The sequence below is a fragment of the Xiphophorus couchianus genome, chromosome 14 (assembly GCF_001444195.1).
Source record: "Xiphophorus couchianus chromosome 14, X_couchianus-1.0, whole genome shotgun sequence".
Taxonomy (NCBI): domain Eukaryota; kingdom Metazoa; phylum Chordata; class Actinopteri; order Cyprinodontiformes; family Poeciliidae; genus Xiphophorus; species Xiphophorus couchianus.
In genome coordinates, this window is record NC_040241.1 from 18523466 (window position 1) to 18539396 (window position 15931).

Sequence of the window (15931 nt, forward strand, 5' to 3'; positions counted from 1 at the left end):
CAGTTGAAAAATCAAAAATTACAATGAATTTTATATTTGTGAAAATTGTAAGTTTTTCGGTGTTTGTGTGTAACATTAATGTTCTCAGATTAATTTAATTTTTCAAGCCAAACCATATAACTGAAAAGGATTGCTGTCTATAACCAAAGACACTCAAGCACAAACTCAATTCTAACCACATAAAAATTCATGACTATTTCTTTCTGTTTTTCTAATTTTGACCTACTTGTCGAAATTGATTTCCAGCCTGGAGCGAGCGCCCTTGAGGCGCACCAAGAGAGTCTGCTGCAGTTTCTTCAGGTACTGTCCATCCAAGTTCTGAGTCCAGTCAAAGAAGTTTTTCCTCACAATCTCAGCCAGGATCTGGTTCACCTGCACATAGGTAAAAATGATCTGCTTGCGGTTGGAAGATTCCGGCATAAAGGAGCACTTCTGAAGGATCTGGAAGAGACCATGAGTAACAGTAAGAAAACAGTTTTTACTAAATTTCGGCGCAAAAGAGAGCCTGATAGATGTACCTCCATGGGTTTTTCTAGGCGCTGCTGGAGAGCTTTGGCCCACATGACCTGCCCCACAACTTGTGGCATGTGATCAGGATAACAGCGACCCTTTTGGTCCACTGCCTCCTTCACCAATTTAAGTTCTTTGCTGAAGATGCTGTACACTTCCTCTGACTTCTCCTCCATTGTGCGCCGTATGGCCTGTGACGGCACAGATCAACATAAGAAGAGAACGTCAGAGAGAATAAACAGGAAAGGCTAAAGATGGGAATTTAAAAGGTTGTCCATTGAGTAAAAATGAACATGTTGTGAAATGTGAGTGTTTGTCAAACACCTTGCGTGTGGACATCGGACTGAAAATGTCCAGAAGCCTGACTCCTTCCTGAACTGTGTTCACGGTCCGGAAAGCTGAATTCATCAACTCCTGGGTCATCATTTCCAGATCCTTTACAAATGTACAAAACCTAATAAAACGGCAAACCATCACATAAAAGACATGAACAACATCACTCAAGTCAACTTGTAGCAGAGTGATGCAGAATATCCACTCCACCCATTTTTACTTCCAAGCTGAGCTCTTTCAGTTCTTTGTTATCCCGAAGCCCCAAAATTAAAATGCAAAAAAATCTGTAAAAATGCTGCAGCAAACTAAAAGGAGAAATGATGTGGGGGACATTTGTGAAGTTAAACATTCAAAAATCAGAAATAATTTCAGTAATGAGAGGAAAACAGTGGTAATAAATTTTTCAATGTCATATTTTTACAGCTGGTTCATAGAGCTTAAGTGTGTTTTCACACAAGATAGTCTCATAGATTGAGGACCAAAGTTGCAACATTTGTTACATTTTCAGCTGGTGCGGTTTGCTTTCACACTGCACTGGCAAATGAACCAAACCCTTTGAGCAACATGTTCCCCTCCCCACACATGGTGGCGCTGCACCAAAAACCACTGAAGGAAACGACATGAAAACCTCTGAAGAAGAGATAAGCACAACCTCCCTCTTCATGACATGTACAAAAATGGAGTGGCGTCAGATTTTAGCACATGTATGATTTCTCTTCCACGAGCCTTTTGTCCCACATTCACATTATTATTTGGGTTGTATTTACTCAGAATGCCATGTGGTTTACTCTGCTTCTTGCTTTTGTAGCGGTATCTAGTCTGCTTGGAATTCACATATGCATTCAAATCACACCAGAGATCACTTTAACCGTACTGAGATGTGGGTTTTTGGGTAGACCAGTTTCCTTTTTTGGTCCACATCAGAGTTTGATTGCACATTCGCATCTTCTCAAACAAACCAGACTTTCCAAACAAATGAATCAGAGTTTGATTAAAGCAACTAAGCTGAGCTGGTCTGAATGTACCCTAAATCTTTCATGGCTTATGTTTACATTGAGATATACAGTATCTACTGTATATCTATATACATAGTATAAGCTAAGGGTGTTAAACAACATACTGAGTATGTTTTACTTTACTTTGCTATCATCACTGCACTGCATTTATGCATTATTGTCAATTAAGTATTCTATTATTTTCCTTTTACTTTCTGTAAAAGTAAAAGCTCATTTGTAGTACATTTAATTGTAATGTGTAATAAAATGAGCATTTTGCAGTTGTTTAGTAAAAAAAAACAACTGCAACTAAACAACTAATAAGGTAGAGACTTCCTTATTAGTTTATTCAATTCTATATATGCACACTAAGATAAACAAGCAATACAGATGAGTCACATGGACCAGTAGTGGTCTCCTTGATGTGACAGGAATGGGCTGAGAGTTATTATTGTCCTTCATTGCTTTTTTCAATAAGACTGAATGAAGAGATTGTAAACTAATTAACTCGATAACAGCCATTATCGGCCGTTCAGAGCCAGCACTGCCGATTTTTCCTACTAATGTGGCTCTGTGTCTGACCCCTCCAATCTAATGTTCATGTCAAGGAAAATATGAAGGATTATTTACATCGGTAATTGGAGTTGTAATGTGTATATTAATTGCTAAATATAGATTTATGGAGCATTTTTTAACCTAAACCAGAGTCGACGCAGAAAGCAGAGGTGTTGCTGTGACAGACACTGATCGGTTCTTGTGCATTCACACTATTCTTTAATGTTCTGACAAAATTAACATTTTTAGCATATTTTCAACAAAACAAGCAAAAGAAAATGTGGATATTACTAAAAACCATTCGCCCACAATACAATAACAAATGTGTTTTGGACAAACTTATGTTTGAACTCATCAAAACTTTATTAATATGTTCATTCAATTTGTTGCTGTTTATATGTGTTAGTTTTTTTTGTGAAAAAAAAATGCTTGGAGAATACCTGTAAACTTATACAATAAAAGAATAGTTTAAATATTTGTTTGATGTAAAAAAGCGGATATTATCTAAAATCAGTTATCTAAATGTAGCTTCTGGAAGTCAAGATATAATGAAATTAAATATAGATAAATGCCTGCTAGATTACCAGCATTTTGCTTTTATAGCACAATTAAGTAACTTTTACCATCTATGGTTATAAAAATACTGTATAAATCAAAATTTTTGCATCATTGTCTTGAAATTACCCCAAGTTTCTTTAACAGGTTTCTATCCTCTTTCACTCTCTGCCTTCAGCACGTCATCACCTCAGTGCTTCTCCATAATGTGGTTTACAACTGTTCTTAGGAGCTCAGCAGGTGCACAGCTGCGCCAGGTGTTTGCCAATTGCTGCTGCCACTAGTCTAGAGGAGCTGAATGTGGAGGTGCGGGGAAGGAGTGCTCTGTGAGGCAGAAGTTCGGCTGGGTACTACAGCTCCCAGGAGGAGCTTTGGGTAAAACAGCAGCTCTTTGTTTGAGCAGGTGTTAAGGTACCTCTCAATGGCTGCTAAATGACTCATCAAGAAACAAAATCAAAGAAGTCTAACTGCAACATTCATCTCAAGCAACAGTTTTTGCTCTAAACTGAACAGCAGCAGACCAACCTGCTGAACTCCTTACTCCACGTGGGATGTTGGACATCAAGGATCCCCTTGTCAAATGCGCGCAGGTTCTGCAGTCCTTGGTGGAAGCTGGTCTCTATCTTCAGCAGGTTGCGGGTCAGCTCTGGTCCGGTGCTGCCTCTGAAGCAGGGCATATCTCTTTTCCGGCCGTCGTCCCAACGGGCAAACTGGTACTGGCAGTCACAGACCTGATGGATTATGGGAACACATACAAAAGTAATAAACAATAACAATAAGAAAGGGTTATGAATAAAACAATGCTGCAAATAACAACAACACTGCTTAAATTTAAAGTCTCCACCTGGATATTTTTGCTTATTTTAATTGTACACAGTTCTTTAAATGTCCTGTGAGTAAATATATTTGCCCATTTATCCATAACAATTGGAACTTTCAATATCTAGCAAGTTATTTTCGCAATTTACTATAAAAGTGTAATTTCACTCCCTGCTACGGTGGGGGTGAAATTACAGTAATAACCCGAGATTGGCTGGAAAGCGCAACGTCTCCCCTTTCAGAAACTGTTGGAAATTTTCAGACAGCGCAAAGTGTGGCGGAATTACAGTAAAGCAAATTTGACTGAATCGCCGGCGCTGCGTTTAGGACTTAGACGGTTTGGCTGCAGCTGTTTCACTGGAATATTATTTCTTGCTGTCGGTACACAGGGAGCAGATTCTCAATTTCTCCCAGAATTTTGTCTGATGGATTTCTGATTCTGGCTACAGTTGCTGTTTTCTGAGGTTACTTCAAATCATTCTGAAACGATGACTCATCGAAACCAGCACAAAGAAAACCAATCAAACAAAGATAAGCTGACCTCAAGCAGGTTGCTGAGCCTCAAAATGAAGGCATCAATCCCCACGAAAAACTTTGTTTTGTCCAGAACCCAGCCTTTGTGAGAATGCCTGCCAGGAGAGAAGCAGAAGAAGACTGCTACACCACAGAATAAACTGATACCTTTAAATGCAAGTGTTCAACTTTAAACACTCTTCTAAGAGCTTCCTGGTTAAGACAGGAAGCATGTATAGAAAGTAATGTACATGCTCTCATATATGCACTATTTGTACTTAACATAGCCGGAAATAAAAATAAACAGAAAAACCTATTTCAAGTGTAAATATATCCTAAATGTGTCCAACCACTTAATTTTTCAATCAGTTTTACTGCAGTGGTTCACAATATCTACATAACAAATATTTCTAACCACATTAGCCTCAGAGAATGTTTCAGAAATTCAACAGAGAGGCTACTTTTGTCCTACTTGTGATGAAGCTTTGAGACATGCATGTAAGTGTCCTTCCAGGACGTGCAACACTGGATGCAGTCGTCGAGGACTCGCTTGCTGGATGTCAACTGGCCCTCGAAGATATCGTCCAGAGAGATGTTTTCACTGCACAGACGGATGATCTCATTACTCATCTGAAAGGTTTCAGAACACAAACATTTGTCACCTTAAGTGTACTTAGACAGGGTTGAGGTTTTATTCTTCTGTTTGACCGTCTTCTGGTGAAACAAAAAAAAACCCCCCAAAAAACCCCACCATAATTACATAATTTTTTACCAAAGCAACATGTTCTCCAAACTTAATCTACTGTGCTGTTAATTACCTTCAATTTTGGGACTCTGTTGACTGAAAATAAAAAGTTGAAAAAAGTTCAGACTACATATGATTTTCATTTAAACTGCATGTATAATGTCCACACCCACCCATAATGGTACAGAGTTTCAAAAGGGGCAAAATTGATTGAACAATGATTTTATTTGATTTTTCATTGATTTAATTTTGTCTCCTTTGGCCCTCCATACAGTGGGGTACAGTTGAGTCAAAAAAATTTTGTTCACATTCTAAAGTGAGTTTTAGATCCTGAGATTTTGGTCAAAGTTAGCAATGATAATTACAGAGAATATAAAATGTCTACATATCCTTGGTACCAGGTTTTTCTGCCAGTAATAAGACAGAGGTAAACAATTTAACATTTGGCACCTCTAATGTCTTTAATGTGACCAACATGTTGCATTATTTTACTGTAAGACATATATATTATCAGGAATCACAACGTCTGTAGATAGAGAACAATACCCAAGTGTGAATGCCTGTAGAAGTAATATGTTGTTGAAGAAATCTTCTTTGGTTTGAGACTTTCCTTATCTACATTATGGGAAATAACAATTTCCCAGTAACAAAGGTAGACTGGACCATGTGTCCCCAATATAAAAATGAAAAATAAAATCCTTTCTCATCATCATATTTTTAGCAAGAACCTGAAGATTTTTGGCTCCAAACTGACTGAAACGACTTAAGAAATACTCAATGTTCAGCCAACTTGGACCATCGCATCAAATAAAACTCTCAGAATCTTGGCTGAAAGTTGAAGTTTGGTTTTATCATTGGCAGATTGTAGCCACACATGGTGGAAATTAGATGTATCCGCGTACCTGGCAGAAGAGCCCAGTGATTCTCTCATTGCTGTTGTAGGAGGGTGAGTTGACCCAGATGATTCGAATGAGGACCACGATGTGTCGCAGCTTTGAAGCAATTTGTTTTGGCTTGAGATTGGAAAGCTCTTCACAGGGCTTCTTAAGGATGGACAGGAAGGTCAGGTTTGACTCCGCCTGCATCGAGCATTCCTGGGCAGGAAGATATTATGGAGAGGTGATGATTATTATCACTTCCTTTTGTCTTTAATAACATTAGCAAAACATTTTAACTCATTATGGTTCTCAAAGGACATAGTCCTTTATTTTGTAAACCTAAAGCGCCTCTCAAGTTTTCCCACTTAAAAAGAGTCTTCCAATGGATAATGACCCTCACCATTAGGCCATCATCTAATGACCTAATTAGATCATTAGATCACTGTTTCCCAACTCTGGTCCTCAAGACACACTGTCCTATAATCAGTCATCAATTGAAATCAGCTGGACTGAAGCAATGAAATACCTAAAACATGCAGGGCAGTGTGCCTTGAGGACCAGGGTTGGGAAACACTGCATTAGATAATGAAACATTGTCTCTTGATTGTCCTTAATCCACAATGGATTAAGGACAATCAAGAGACAATGTTTTTACATAGCCATCTCTAAGCTCTGATCTCAATCCTGTAGAGAATTTGTGGACAGATCTGTCTCAATTCTGTCGGGAGGAATTGACCAGAACTCCAGCACAGGCAACACTACCAAGTACTGAGGAAATGTATGCAAACCTCTGATGTAAAAATAAACCAAAACTTATCACTCTGGAGTTTATCAAAAAGAAACAAATGAGGGGAATCCTAACTGATCTAACAAGAAGTATTAGAAAAAGAAATAGTTTGTACGTTTTTCTATACAATGCAAATATAAAGATCAGGCAAACTTTTCCATCTACTGCCTGGAAAACAGTTTTACCTGTATTTCTGCAGAAAGTTCTTGAAAGCGCTGTAGGTATAAGGACTTCGCCAGATACACAATCTTCTGGATGTGTTTGACTCCTGGCTTCTGCAGCTGACTGCTGATCTCCAACAGCTTGGTGGAGAGATTCTTCCAGAACTCGATCTCCTGCAGCGGGCCACAGTGTTCTCTCTTGTCCACGGTTTCTTGGATGTTCAGTAACTCTTTGATCTGATCTGTCCAGTGGATTATCATAACTGGAGCAGAGGTAATAGGTGAGTCAGAAAACAGGAAATGGGGTCTACAGTCTTCCTGAAGAGATGCAGGTGAGTTTAACACATAGGATCACAGTTATGGATTATGTCGAGCTTTTCATGCGAGTTACTACCGCAGATGAGAGTGAAAAGCTGCTTTTCACCAACATTCCCGCATAAACTACGTTGTAAACCTTAAACTCACTCTCCATTCTGTTCACCAGCTTCTTGTCCTTGCTGGCTTCCTCAGCAGAGCACAGTAAGCCTTCCACTGGAATGTACAGAACTGTTCTTCCTACCTTCTTATACAAGTCATCTGCTCAAGAACAGAAACATGTGAAAAACAACACTGGTACTGACTATGTACAGAGAAAAAAACCCACACTTTTTTTTCTCACCAGTAAGGCAAGTGATGAAGTAATGCATGTCCCTGCTATATTCATCCTTAACCTTCTTTTTGTAGCTGCTGTAGGCAACTGGAATGGAATGCAAGCAGGTCATGTCCTGCAGCAGCACCCGGAGGGGGTCGTCCCTCACCGTGTCAAACTGTACCACCAAATCAAAGTTTTCCTCTGTGATTACGGCTCCTGGCGTTCGGCTGATGTAGAATTGCCCCTCAATCACCTCCCCCTGTACAAAATTGGAAAAACATTCAGATGCAGAGCATGAAGAGAAACGGCAAACAATGGTCAACTATAAAACACAGAGTACAAATATTAACACAGATGAATGAAAAGATATACAGAATTACGATGTGGGTTACCAGAATGACCTCAGCAAGGAACTTGAAGAAGCAATCGTAGCAGACCATCAATTTGGCAATGGTTACAGGAACATTTCCAAAATAACACTAGTTCTACAGTGAGAACATTTGTAAGTGAGAAATATTTAAGACAGCTCATAATATCTCCCGAAGTTGATCCCCTAGCAAATTAACTTAAATCTCAGGCTGTGTAACACTGAGAACCTCAAGAGCTTGGGATCAGAGTGAGTGGAGGTGTGATGATCTGAATTAATTTAAAGAATTTAAAAGTCAAAGGTGAGGCTATCTGTCCAACATGACAACAAGACCAGCCACAGCGGCAACTCTAGTACAGATTGGCTGAAAAAGACAACAACCAAGTGTTAAGATGGCCCAGTCAAAGTTCATCCTTCAAGCTGACTTAAATGCTGTTGTAGGAAGAGCTTTGCAGAAACAAATGTATTTTATTTTAATCTCTATGTCTTTCATAAATTGAATTATTTAACCAAATGTTGATTATGCAAATCTCAATGTCTAAGGAAGTGCTATAGGTAGATTGGACCAAAACTGTTTTAACAGAAGGTTGAAAGAATATCCTGATTAGATTGAATGTTGCTTTTTTTTTTAAGGTCCTTCAAAAATTATGAAGACTATTATCAATCCTAGTGTGAGCCAGTAAGAGATCCTGGATTTTAAACCTCCAAAAAGCAGTTAAACACTTATTTAATAATGCCATTCTTAAAAATACATTAACATAAATAAGTCATCAGTTTTTTTAAATAATTAATTTCAAAAATACTTTATTAATCCTAAAGGAAAATGTAAAATTGTTGTAACTAATTTAATTAAAGAGAGAGAGAGAGAGAGAGAGAGAGAGAAAGAGACCTCATGTAACAGTTTGTATTACTGAAGACACTGTTTTTCTTTGTCAATTTCATGAAGATGATCAGGAATCTCATGTATAAATGTATGTGTAGATTATCCGTGTCATACAATAATATAATAGCAATTTTAGTAAACCCTGTTTTTAGTACAGCGAGATTTTTCTCAAGATTGTGGAAACATTGGCGTCATCATTTATTTGTGGCTCAGTGACTGTCATGTTTCTTTTTGGTTTTTTTTTCTTTTCTTTTTGTTTTACTATGGACCTCTTTTGTGTCTGAAATAAAGATTGATTGATTGATTGATAATAAAGGGAAACTAACCGGTGGCGGGGTTCTGAAGTCCACCTTCAGCCCGTTTGATCTGTGCATATAGACCACTACAGCTCCAATTGAAGTGTCCACAATAAACTGATCCAGAGTATTCATGTTGTCCTCTGTCCATGTCCTCTCAGTGACTCCAGAAATAGACACACAGCTCATGAGCATCTAGAAACGGAACATAAACAAGGAAAAAAAACAAAACAAGGTAGTTAGTGATTCTGTTCAAACATTACGTGAATTGTGATTATTAATTGAGCTTTACCTGACGGATGTTTTTAATGTAATCTTCTTCCATGTTGTTGCTTCTTATTAAGCGTTATCCTTTGACATCAGGGTGACTACAATGCACGACAACCGTTTCTATCGACGTTACTTATGTTCATATTTGGAGCTTATCGAAAGAATAGCTAATGCATTGCGGTTAGCTTACGTAAACGTTCAGTGGTTTCAAAGTAACTTCCAATATTTTCAGCGTTCAGCAGTTTAGAAATGCTTAAGTTACCCAGTAGCTTTTGGTTGTTCTCATAAACCATAAAAAAAACTTTTTAAAAAAGCTCATGTACGCGTTATTTATATAACTTTATCGCATTTGTTTCTTCTCTTTCCTCAATTTAAACCTGAGCCACTCTCAGTGTGTCAGGATGTCGTCATGGAAACGAGTAACCGCCGAACCCCCGGTAGTCATGGGCATTCCGGCTTCTTTTCGGGATCCGGATCATTTGGCTCGGTTCTCAAAACAAAAGAGCCGACACTTATACGTACACTCCCAAACGGTGCTTCTCAACCACTTCCAGCTAAACAAGTTTTATTCTTTTACTAGTGATTTAAAAAGGTTGAAATTAGAATGTCATTAAAACATTAATGTCTCTAATCAGTGAAAACGTTTAGTAAATTCATTACAAAAAATAGGTATTTTGTGTTAGTTGGGATGATTATGACTAATGAAAATCCAATATTAGGTAGTATCAGTACAAATATTTAACACAAGCGTTATGTTATGACTGGTATGTCCTACAATCACGGGCAATACTTGGCTGAATTTGACAGTTGTTCAAAAGGCAATCATTCCAACATTTTTGGGAAATTCATCGTTTCACTTGAAGCTAATTAACTTGTTTCTTTACTACACTTAAATACATCTAGGGAATATTGTCAACAGGCAGAGAAATAAACAAAATAAATGCTTGAAATGTGTCACTCTTGTGAACCCAAGTGTTATATAAATGTCACTTTTGAATGAATTGGTGGATTAATTCAACTTTTTGAAGATATTAGAAATTGTTGAGCAGTTTCTGTACATATGCATGAATGACTAGAAGAAAAAAGAAAGCATTTCTACACATGGTTATGCACCCTCCTCCCTCTCAGACAAACCCTGAGGAAGTTGGTCTTTCAGGACAATCTTTAACTCTGGATACAACCTTGAACTCACCCTCTCCTTCCTCAGTGCGTTCCCGTTCTCATTACAGGAAAGTTCTTCCTCCCGGCTCATTTTCCTCTCTTGTTCGTCTCGCTCCCCCTCTCATAAGTTTTAAGTCTTTTCCTGCAGGGACTTCTGGTGTTTCTCTAACAATACTGACTGAATCCAGACCCTTTGTGTGGAGACTTTTTTTTTCAAGGATTTCCCCCCCTATGTAGAAATGCATAATATGCTTTAAAATGAATAACCTCACATTTACTTTCCAGGCTTTCTGTTTTGCTTAACAGTATATAGCTTGCAAGGGCTGCTACATCTGGATTCTATACATGTCAAGCATGTGATAAACATTTAACCTGCTGCTATATTGTTTTACTTTCAATCTGAAAGACATGTCTTTAAGAAATGAAGGAGTTAAGGAAAAAACGATAAAAAAAAAATTGACACTTTGAGAGAAGAGTTTTTTATCAAATGGCTCTTTGGGGATCATGTTACTGGTGCTAAAATCCGGTTTTCTGTCGTTCCAACTTTATTTTAAAAAAAATTTGTTAAAAAGCATGAAGACTAATTGTCTTAGTGGCAGGCTGCTGGAGGTAAGAAAGTGGTGTAAAAGCTCATTTAAAATTAATCCTTTGCTGAGATATCTGTTAAATACTTGTTTATTTCTCTAGTTTGACAGCCTGAATGTTACATAGGTCTGACTTAAGCAGCAATATGAGCTGATTAAGTCCTTCAGCTCATATTGTTGGACTTAAGCAGAGGAAAAACAGCCAAAATACAAAGGAAAACATGACAAGACCATTTAGAAAATATGTCCTGATGGTGAAGAAGAGAAGTTATTAAAAATAAGATGTTCATCTGAGGATAAAACAACAAATGAGAAAGTTCAAGTAAGAAGAAGCTTAGAATAAAGGCTTTTTATGCATTGCAATGTATACATACATGTGAAATTATTTACATTTAGTATATTTAACATAGTTGTTTTTCAAACAGCAGAGAGAGAAGGAGGAAGTTTGGTTCTGCTCTGCATCCATGAAACTTCATTTTTTTAAACTTCTCTGGGATTTGGGATCATATGAGGTATTATTTGAGCTTTAAGGATGTGAATCAGCTTCTACCAGTTGTTTTAAAAAAAACCCCAAAACAACACCTTATTGCCATGGTTACACATAATAAACGTCTGGAATTTAAAAAGGTAAGAGCATAAATCCCTCCTGCGGGACAACATCCAAAACCAGAGGGAATAATTGTCCGGCTCAATCAAACAAATGATTACCCAAAATCCGCAAACAGAACAAATAAGAACAAAAGTAATAACGCTATCCCAACATGCTACCACCAGGAGCGACACAATTCCAGAAGAATTCATCAGTAAAAAGCACAACGTTAATGATGAGTGTATGTAAATTTCTGACTGGCACTGCAAATGTTTTGGAGCTTTCAGAGATGAATTGTCCAGAGACAGACGGACAGGCTGAAACTAAAAGCCATGAGTCTAATCTCAGACTCTCAGACTTGGGCTGCCGTGCCAAGGAGGGGGTAGAAGGAAAAAAAACTGGGATAGAAGGGATAAATAAGCGGGACAGATGGCCTATTTAGACCAGATGTACAGCACTGCTTAGTCAAATGACAGAACAAGACCTGTGTATGAGTGAGGAACCAGAGAAGATGGAGTTGTCCAGTTTGCAGGTGGTTAATAGAGTAGAGAAGGCAAGCTGGAGGCAGAGGCCCCTAATAGCAATCCAATATCTCGGTTAAAGTACAAACTGCACACAAACACACTACATTAAGCAGTGAAACACTTCTGACTGCTACACAATGTTCTCAGGGCCTTTATAAGAAGGAGCAAGCTGTAGGGCGTCTATGTTTCTTTTTGCACTCTGATTCATCCACAAACATTGGCTTTGTTGAGCCTCTCAGGGTCAGGAGGCTCTCCGGCCCATGAACACGGACTGAAATAGTAAAACCCGAATAGAAATGTGTGTAGAAGCCTGAATAGAGGCTTGTAGACTAGGAGCATAACGAGGACAGGATTTTGGAACATAATGAGAAAGTTCTCTGATAATAAAACCAGAATGGATCAGTTTAGTACATTAATGGGAAACATGTTTGATTTTGCATTTATCCATCCATGTATTGAAACATCCATCATTTGTCCATCCATCCATCATTTGTCCATTAATCTCTTCCTCCACTTCACCAACTACTGCCCTTCTTTGACCTATGACTGTTTCTGCATCCAATGTTTTTCATCCATCATCCATGTATTTTGCTAACCATCCATTCATCCATCCATTCATCCTTCCACCTGTTTATCCATTTTGCATCCATTCATCCATGTATTTTTCAACACATGTATTTTCCATCATCCATCATTTCCATCCATCCATTTGTCATTCATTTTTCCATCTATCCATTTATGTATTGTTCCATCCATCCATCCATCCATCATCTAACCATCCAAAAATAAATTCTTCCATGTATTTTTTACATCCATTCATTTTTTCCATCTATCCATATCCAAACCCACAGAACTCTGGATTTAGAACAAAGAAAGCAGATAAAACAGTCATGAGCAGATAGTCCGTAGAATATGAACAAAAAAGAAAATCCTTGGAAAAAAGTGGTTTAGTTGTAAGTGAACCTGAAATTACTTCCCTTTTTTGTTTTTTAAAAAAGGCTCTCTTTATAGTTTTAATCCTCGCTCTCAAGACTCATTTTTTATTACAAGATTCATTCTCCAAAGAGTGGCAGTTTCAATATTATTGATCCAAGCACTTCTTCATTCCTACCCTTGCGTCTGAGGGGGGGGGAAAGGGGAGGCAGAGTAAAAGAAACAGCTGGGAGGAAGGGAGAATATGTTGAGATCTGAAAGAAGAGTGAATTACCTTCAAAAGGTGTCGGCTTTGGAGGCTGTCAGAAGAAAATGTTGAGTCTCTGCAACTATCTGATTATGTGCAAAGCGGTGTGTGCTGGCAGTGGGTGTACAGGGAGACTAACGCAAACTGTTTGACCTCAACTATACAGGTTTTTGACGATTTTTGTACTCACCAAAAAACTAAGGAATTAAATAACATACAAGACCTCACAGTTTCTACTGGCAGCATTTAATTTTAGCTTGCATTAGAAGTCTCTAATGTGGATTCTCTAGAAGTGTACATGAGAAATGTGTGGTCTGCATCACAGTTTGGTTTTATATGAACTATATTTAGCTGACCCTCAGGTTTTCCATCCATCAAGGCTGTCGAGTCACGTTGTGAAATCTGACCCTCCATCAATCTTTTGATTTTTAACATTACCTGAAGGTAGGGAACACGCGGATCCAAGGAAAACTTTCAAACATCTCCAAAAGCTTCAAGCAAAGCAAATGTCCAGTCATTTATTTAACTATCTCACCTTTTAACTGTCTGTGTACGCATTCATCTATCTTTCAATCCACCCATCTTTTATCTGAAGTCTTGTTGTAGCGCTAAAATGTCAAAAAAAGATCCTTTTTTGCTCATCAGATATACTGCGGAGTTTCCTTCCTAATGAGATGAATCTGGAAAACCTCCAAAGGGAATCATATAGGATCCATCCAGATGAGGTTTCAGAACCACAGAAATGTCACTGTGCTCATTACTCTGTTTCTAAGGTTGAGACAGAAAAGCCAGCAAAGGAATTGCTTTTTTAGCCATTTGTCTTGGGAATTGTGTCTTTTTGGTAATCTATAAAATCCTGCAACCTCAGATGTTGGAGCAGAATGTTGATGCACCCACTAACCATTAGCTTGTATTTTCATTCAGCTGATTTTTCACCAGATAAGTCTCACAAAATCTGAGAATCTCCAACTCTATATGGTCAATACTTGGCAGCCAAACCTAAGGAACTCCTCCTTTAAATATTTATTGGACTACAAAGAAGGACGACCACAGGGACAGGGCTAGAACAGGAAAAGATAGACATGTTCTTGGAGAAAGTGTTTTTGGATGTCACCAGGAGAGGGATCATAGATATTAGGGTTGGATGCACACTGATATAGGCAATGCTGTGCACTTTTCTGGAATCAATGTGGCTCTGTGGCGTAAATCTCATCTCCTTTGTGAATACTGTAGACTCAAAACATTTGAAAAAGTTGACCAACAAAAGTTTCCACTGAGCTTTAGGCAAAGTGAACATCCAGGGAACTAATACTGAGATAGAGGACTCTTGTAAGTATTTGGGTGTTTACCTGACCAATAAACTGGAGTCATCACACAAAGCAGCGTTATTGGAGATCCTTCCTCTCAGCACCTGTTAAGACTCTATGATAATCTCCACGCTCAACAAATTCAGCAAGTGTTTACATAACCGCTGTTATTTTCACAGCTCTTTCACTTGCTCTAAATCCTAGTCAGTTGCACATTTCGCTTGTGCTCATTATACTCAAGAACTGAGCGGTTAAAAGGATCTGTTGTTCATACGGCAATTGGACAATATAATGCTCTCTGATGCCATATGTGTAGCATGCTATTTCATATGTCTTTTAGCTTTATTGTTTTAATTTATAGCATTTTTTTTATTTGTGGTTGGTGCTACAGGATAAGTGGATTTCTCTTTTTGGGATTAGTTTCAATCCATGAGAATGCTATTTCTTAAATAACAGCACAGTATTTTGTTTCTTAATCTAGGCAATTTCATTCATTCATAAATTGATTTCCTCATAACTTCACATAGTATCCTGTCACTAACAATTCTCAAATAGTTCATCAAACCTCAGCTGCTTTAAATCTTAGCGAGTCTGTTCAGGGATGTCATATTTCTATAAGTGATTAAATAGCCCTTGTAATATTCCACAGGCAAGGAAAGAGTGATATGAACAAGGCTGTAATAATCTATTTCTCCACTTGGTGGTGCTGGTACTCTGCAGCCAGGAGGGCCCTCAGCAGGGGGTTGGGGCCGACATGGTCCCAGACATTGTGGTGCAGCCGCAGTGCGATTCCCCTAAAGAAAGAAAAAAATAGAACATAAATCAGAACATTGTCTGCTTTAAAACCCAAATGATGCTTCTATTAATGTATATTTAACATTTTATGCTCTGAAAGATATTTTACATGAGATTATTAGGGGCTTATCTTCCTGTTTGTTGTGTATGATGAAGACTAAGAATAGATTGTTATTCTTTAATAAACTAAAGGATGAAGTCATCTATAAATGGAGGAAAAATCTTAGGTAAAGTCTAAATACCTAAGACTTAGGTATTTAGGAAGATTCATGGATGAAAAATGAAGATCTGTTGGGTTGTTTGTGTTGTGTAGGACATTTAGCTGCAGGGTAATTGTAATTCAGTAAAGTATTGCTCTGAGCGACCTTCAACCAGCAATGAGAGGACTCCCCACAGGTTCAGCATGCCCAAATTCATGAGGTAAAGGTGAAGGTGAAGGAAATGATGCTGCAGGTCACAGTTACCAGATCTCCAGCAAACTGATCCCCTGAGG

General features: G+C 38.1%; 1 protein-coding gene across 1 annotated transcript in view; it reads right to left on the reverse strand.

Annotated features, from left to right (window-relative positions):
- Positions 1–9353, reverse strand: part of dnah2 (dynein, axonemal, heavy chain 2) — a 65618-nt gene extending 56265 nt beyond the window's left edge. The window contains exons 1-12 of the mRNA XM_028039371.1: positions 9321–9353; positions 9059–9223; positions 7510–7741; positions 7317–7427; positions 6876–7114; positions 5928–6119; positions 4753–4910; positions 4309–4396; positions 3474–3679; positions 835–964; positions 519–701; positions 227–441 (exon numbers count right to left, since the gene is read on the reverse strand). Of these exons, the coding sequence (XP_027895172.1) occupies positions 227–441; positions 519–701; positions 835–964; positions 3474–3679; positions 4309–4396; positions 4753–4910; positions 5928–6119; positions 6876–7114; positions 7317–7427; positions 7510–7741; positions 9059–9223; positions 9321–9353 (1952 nt within the window). The remainder of the gene's footprint in view (positions 1–226; positions 442–518; positions 702–834; positions 965–3473; positions 3680–4308; positions 4397–4752; positions 4911–5927; positions 6120–6875; positions 7115–7316; positions 7428–7509; positions 7742–9058; positions 9224–9320) is intronic.
- Between the last annotated feature and the right edge of the window lie 6578 nt (positions 9354–15931).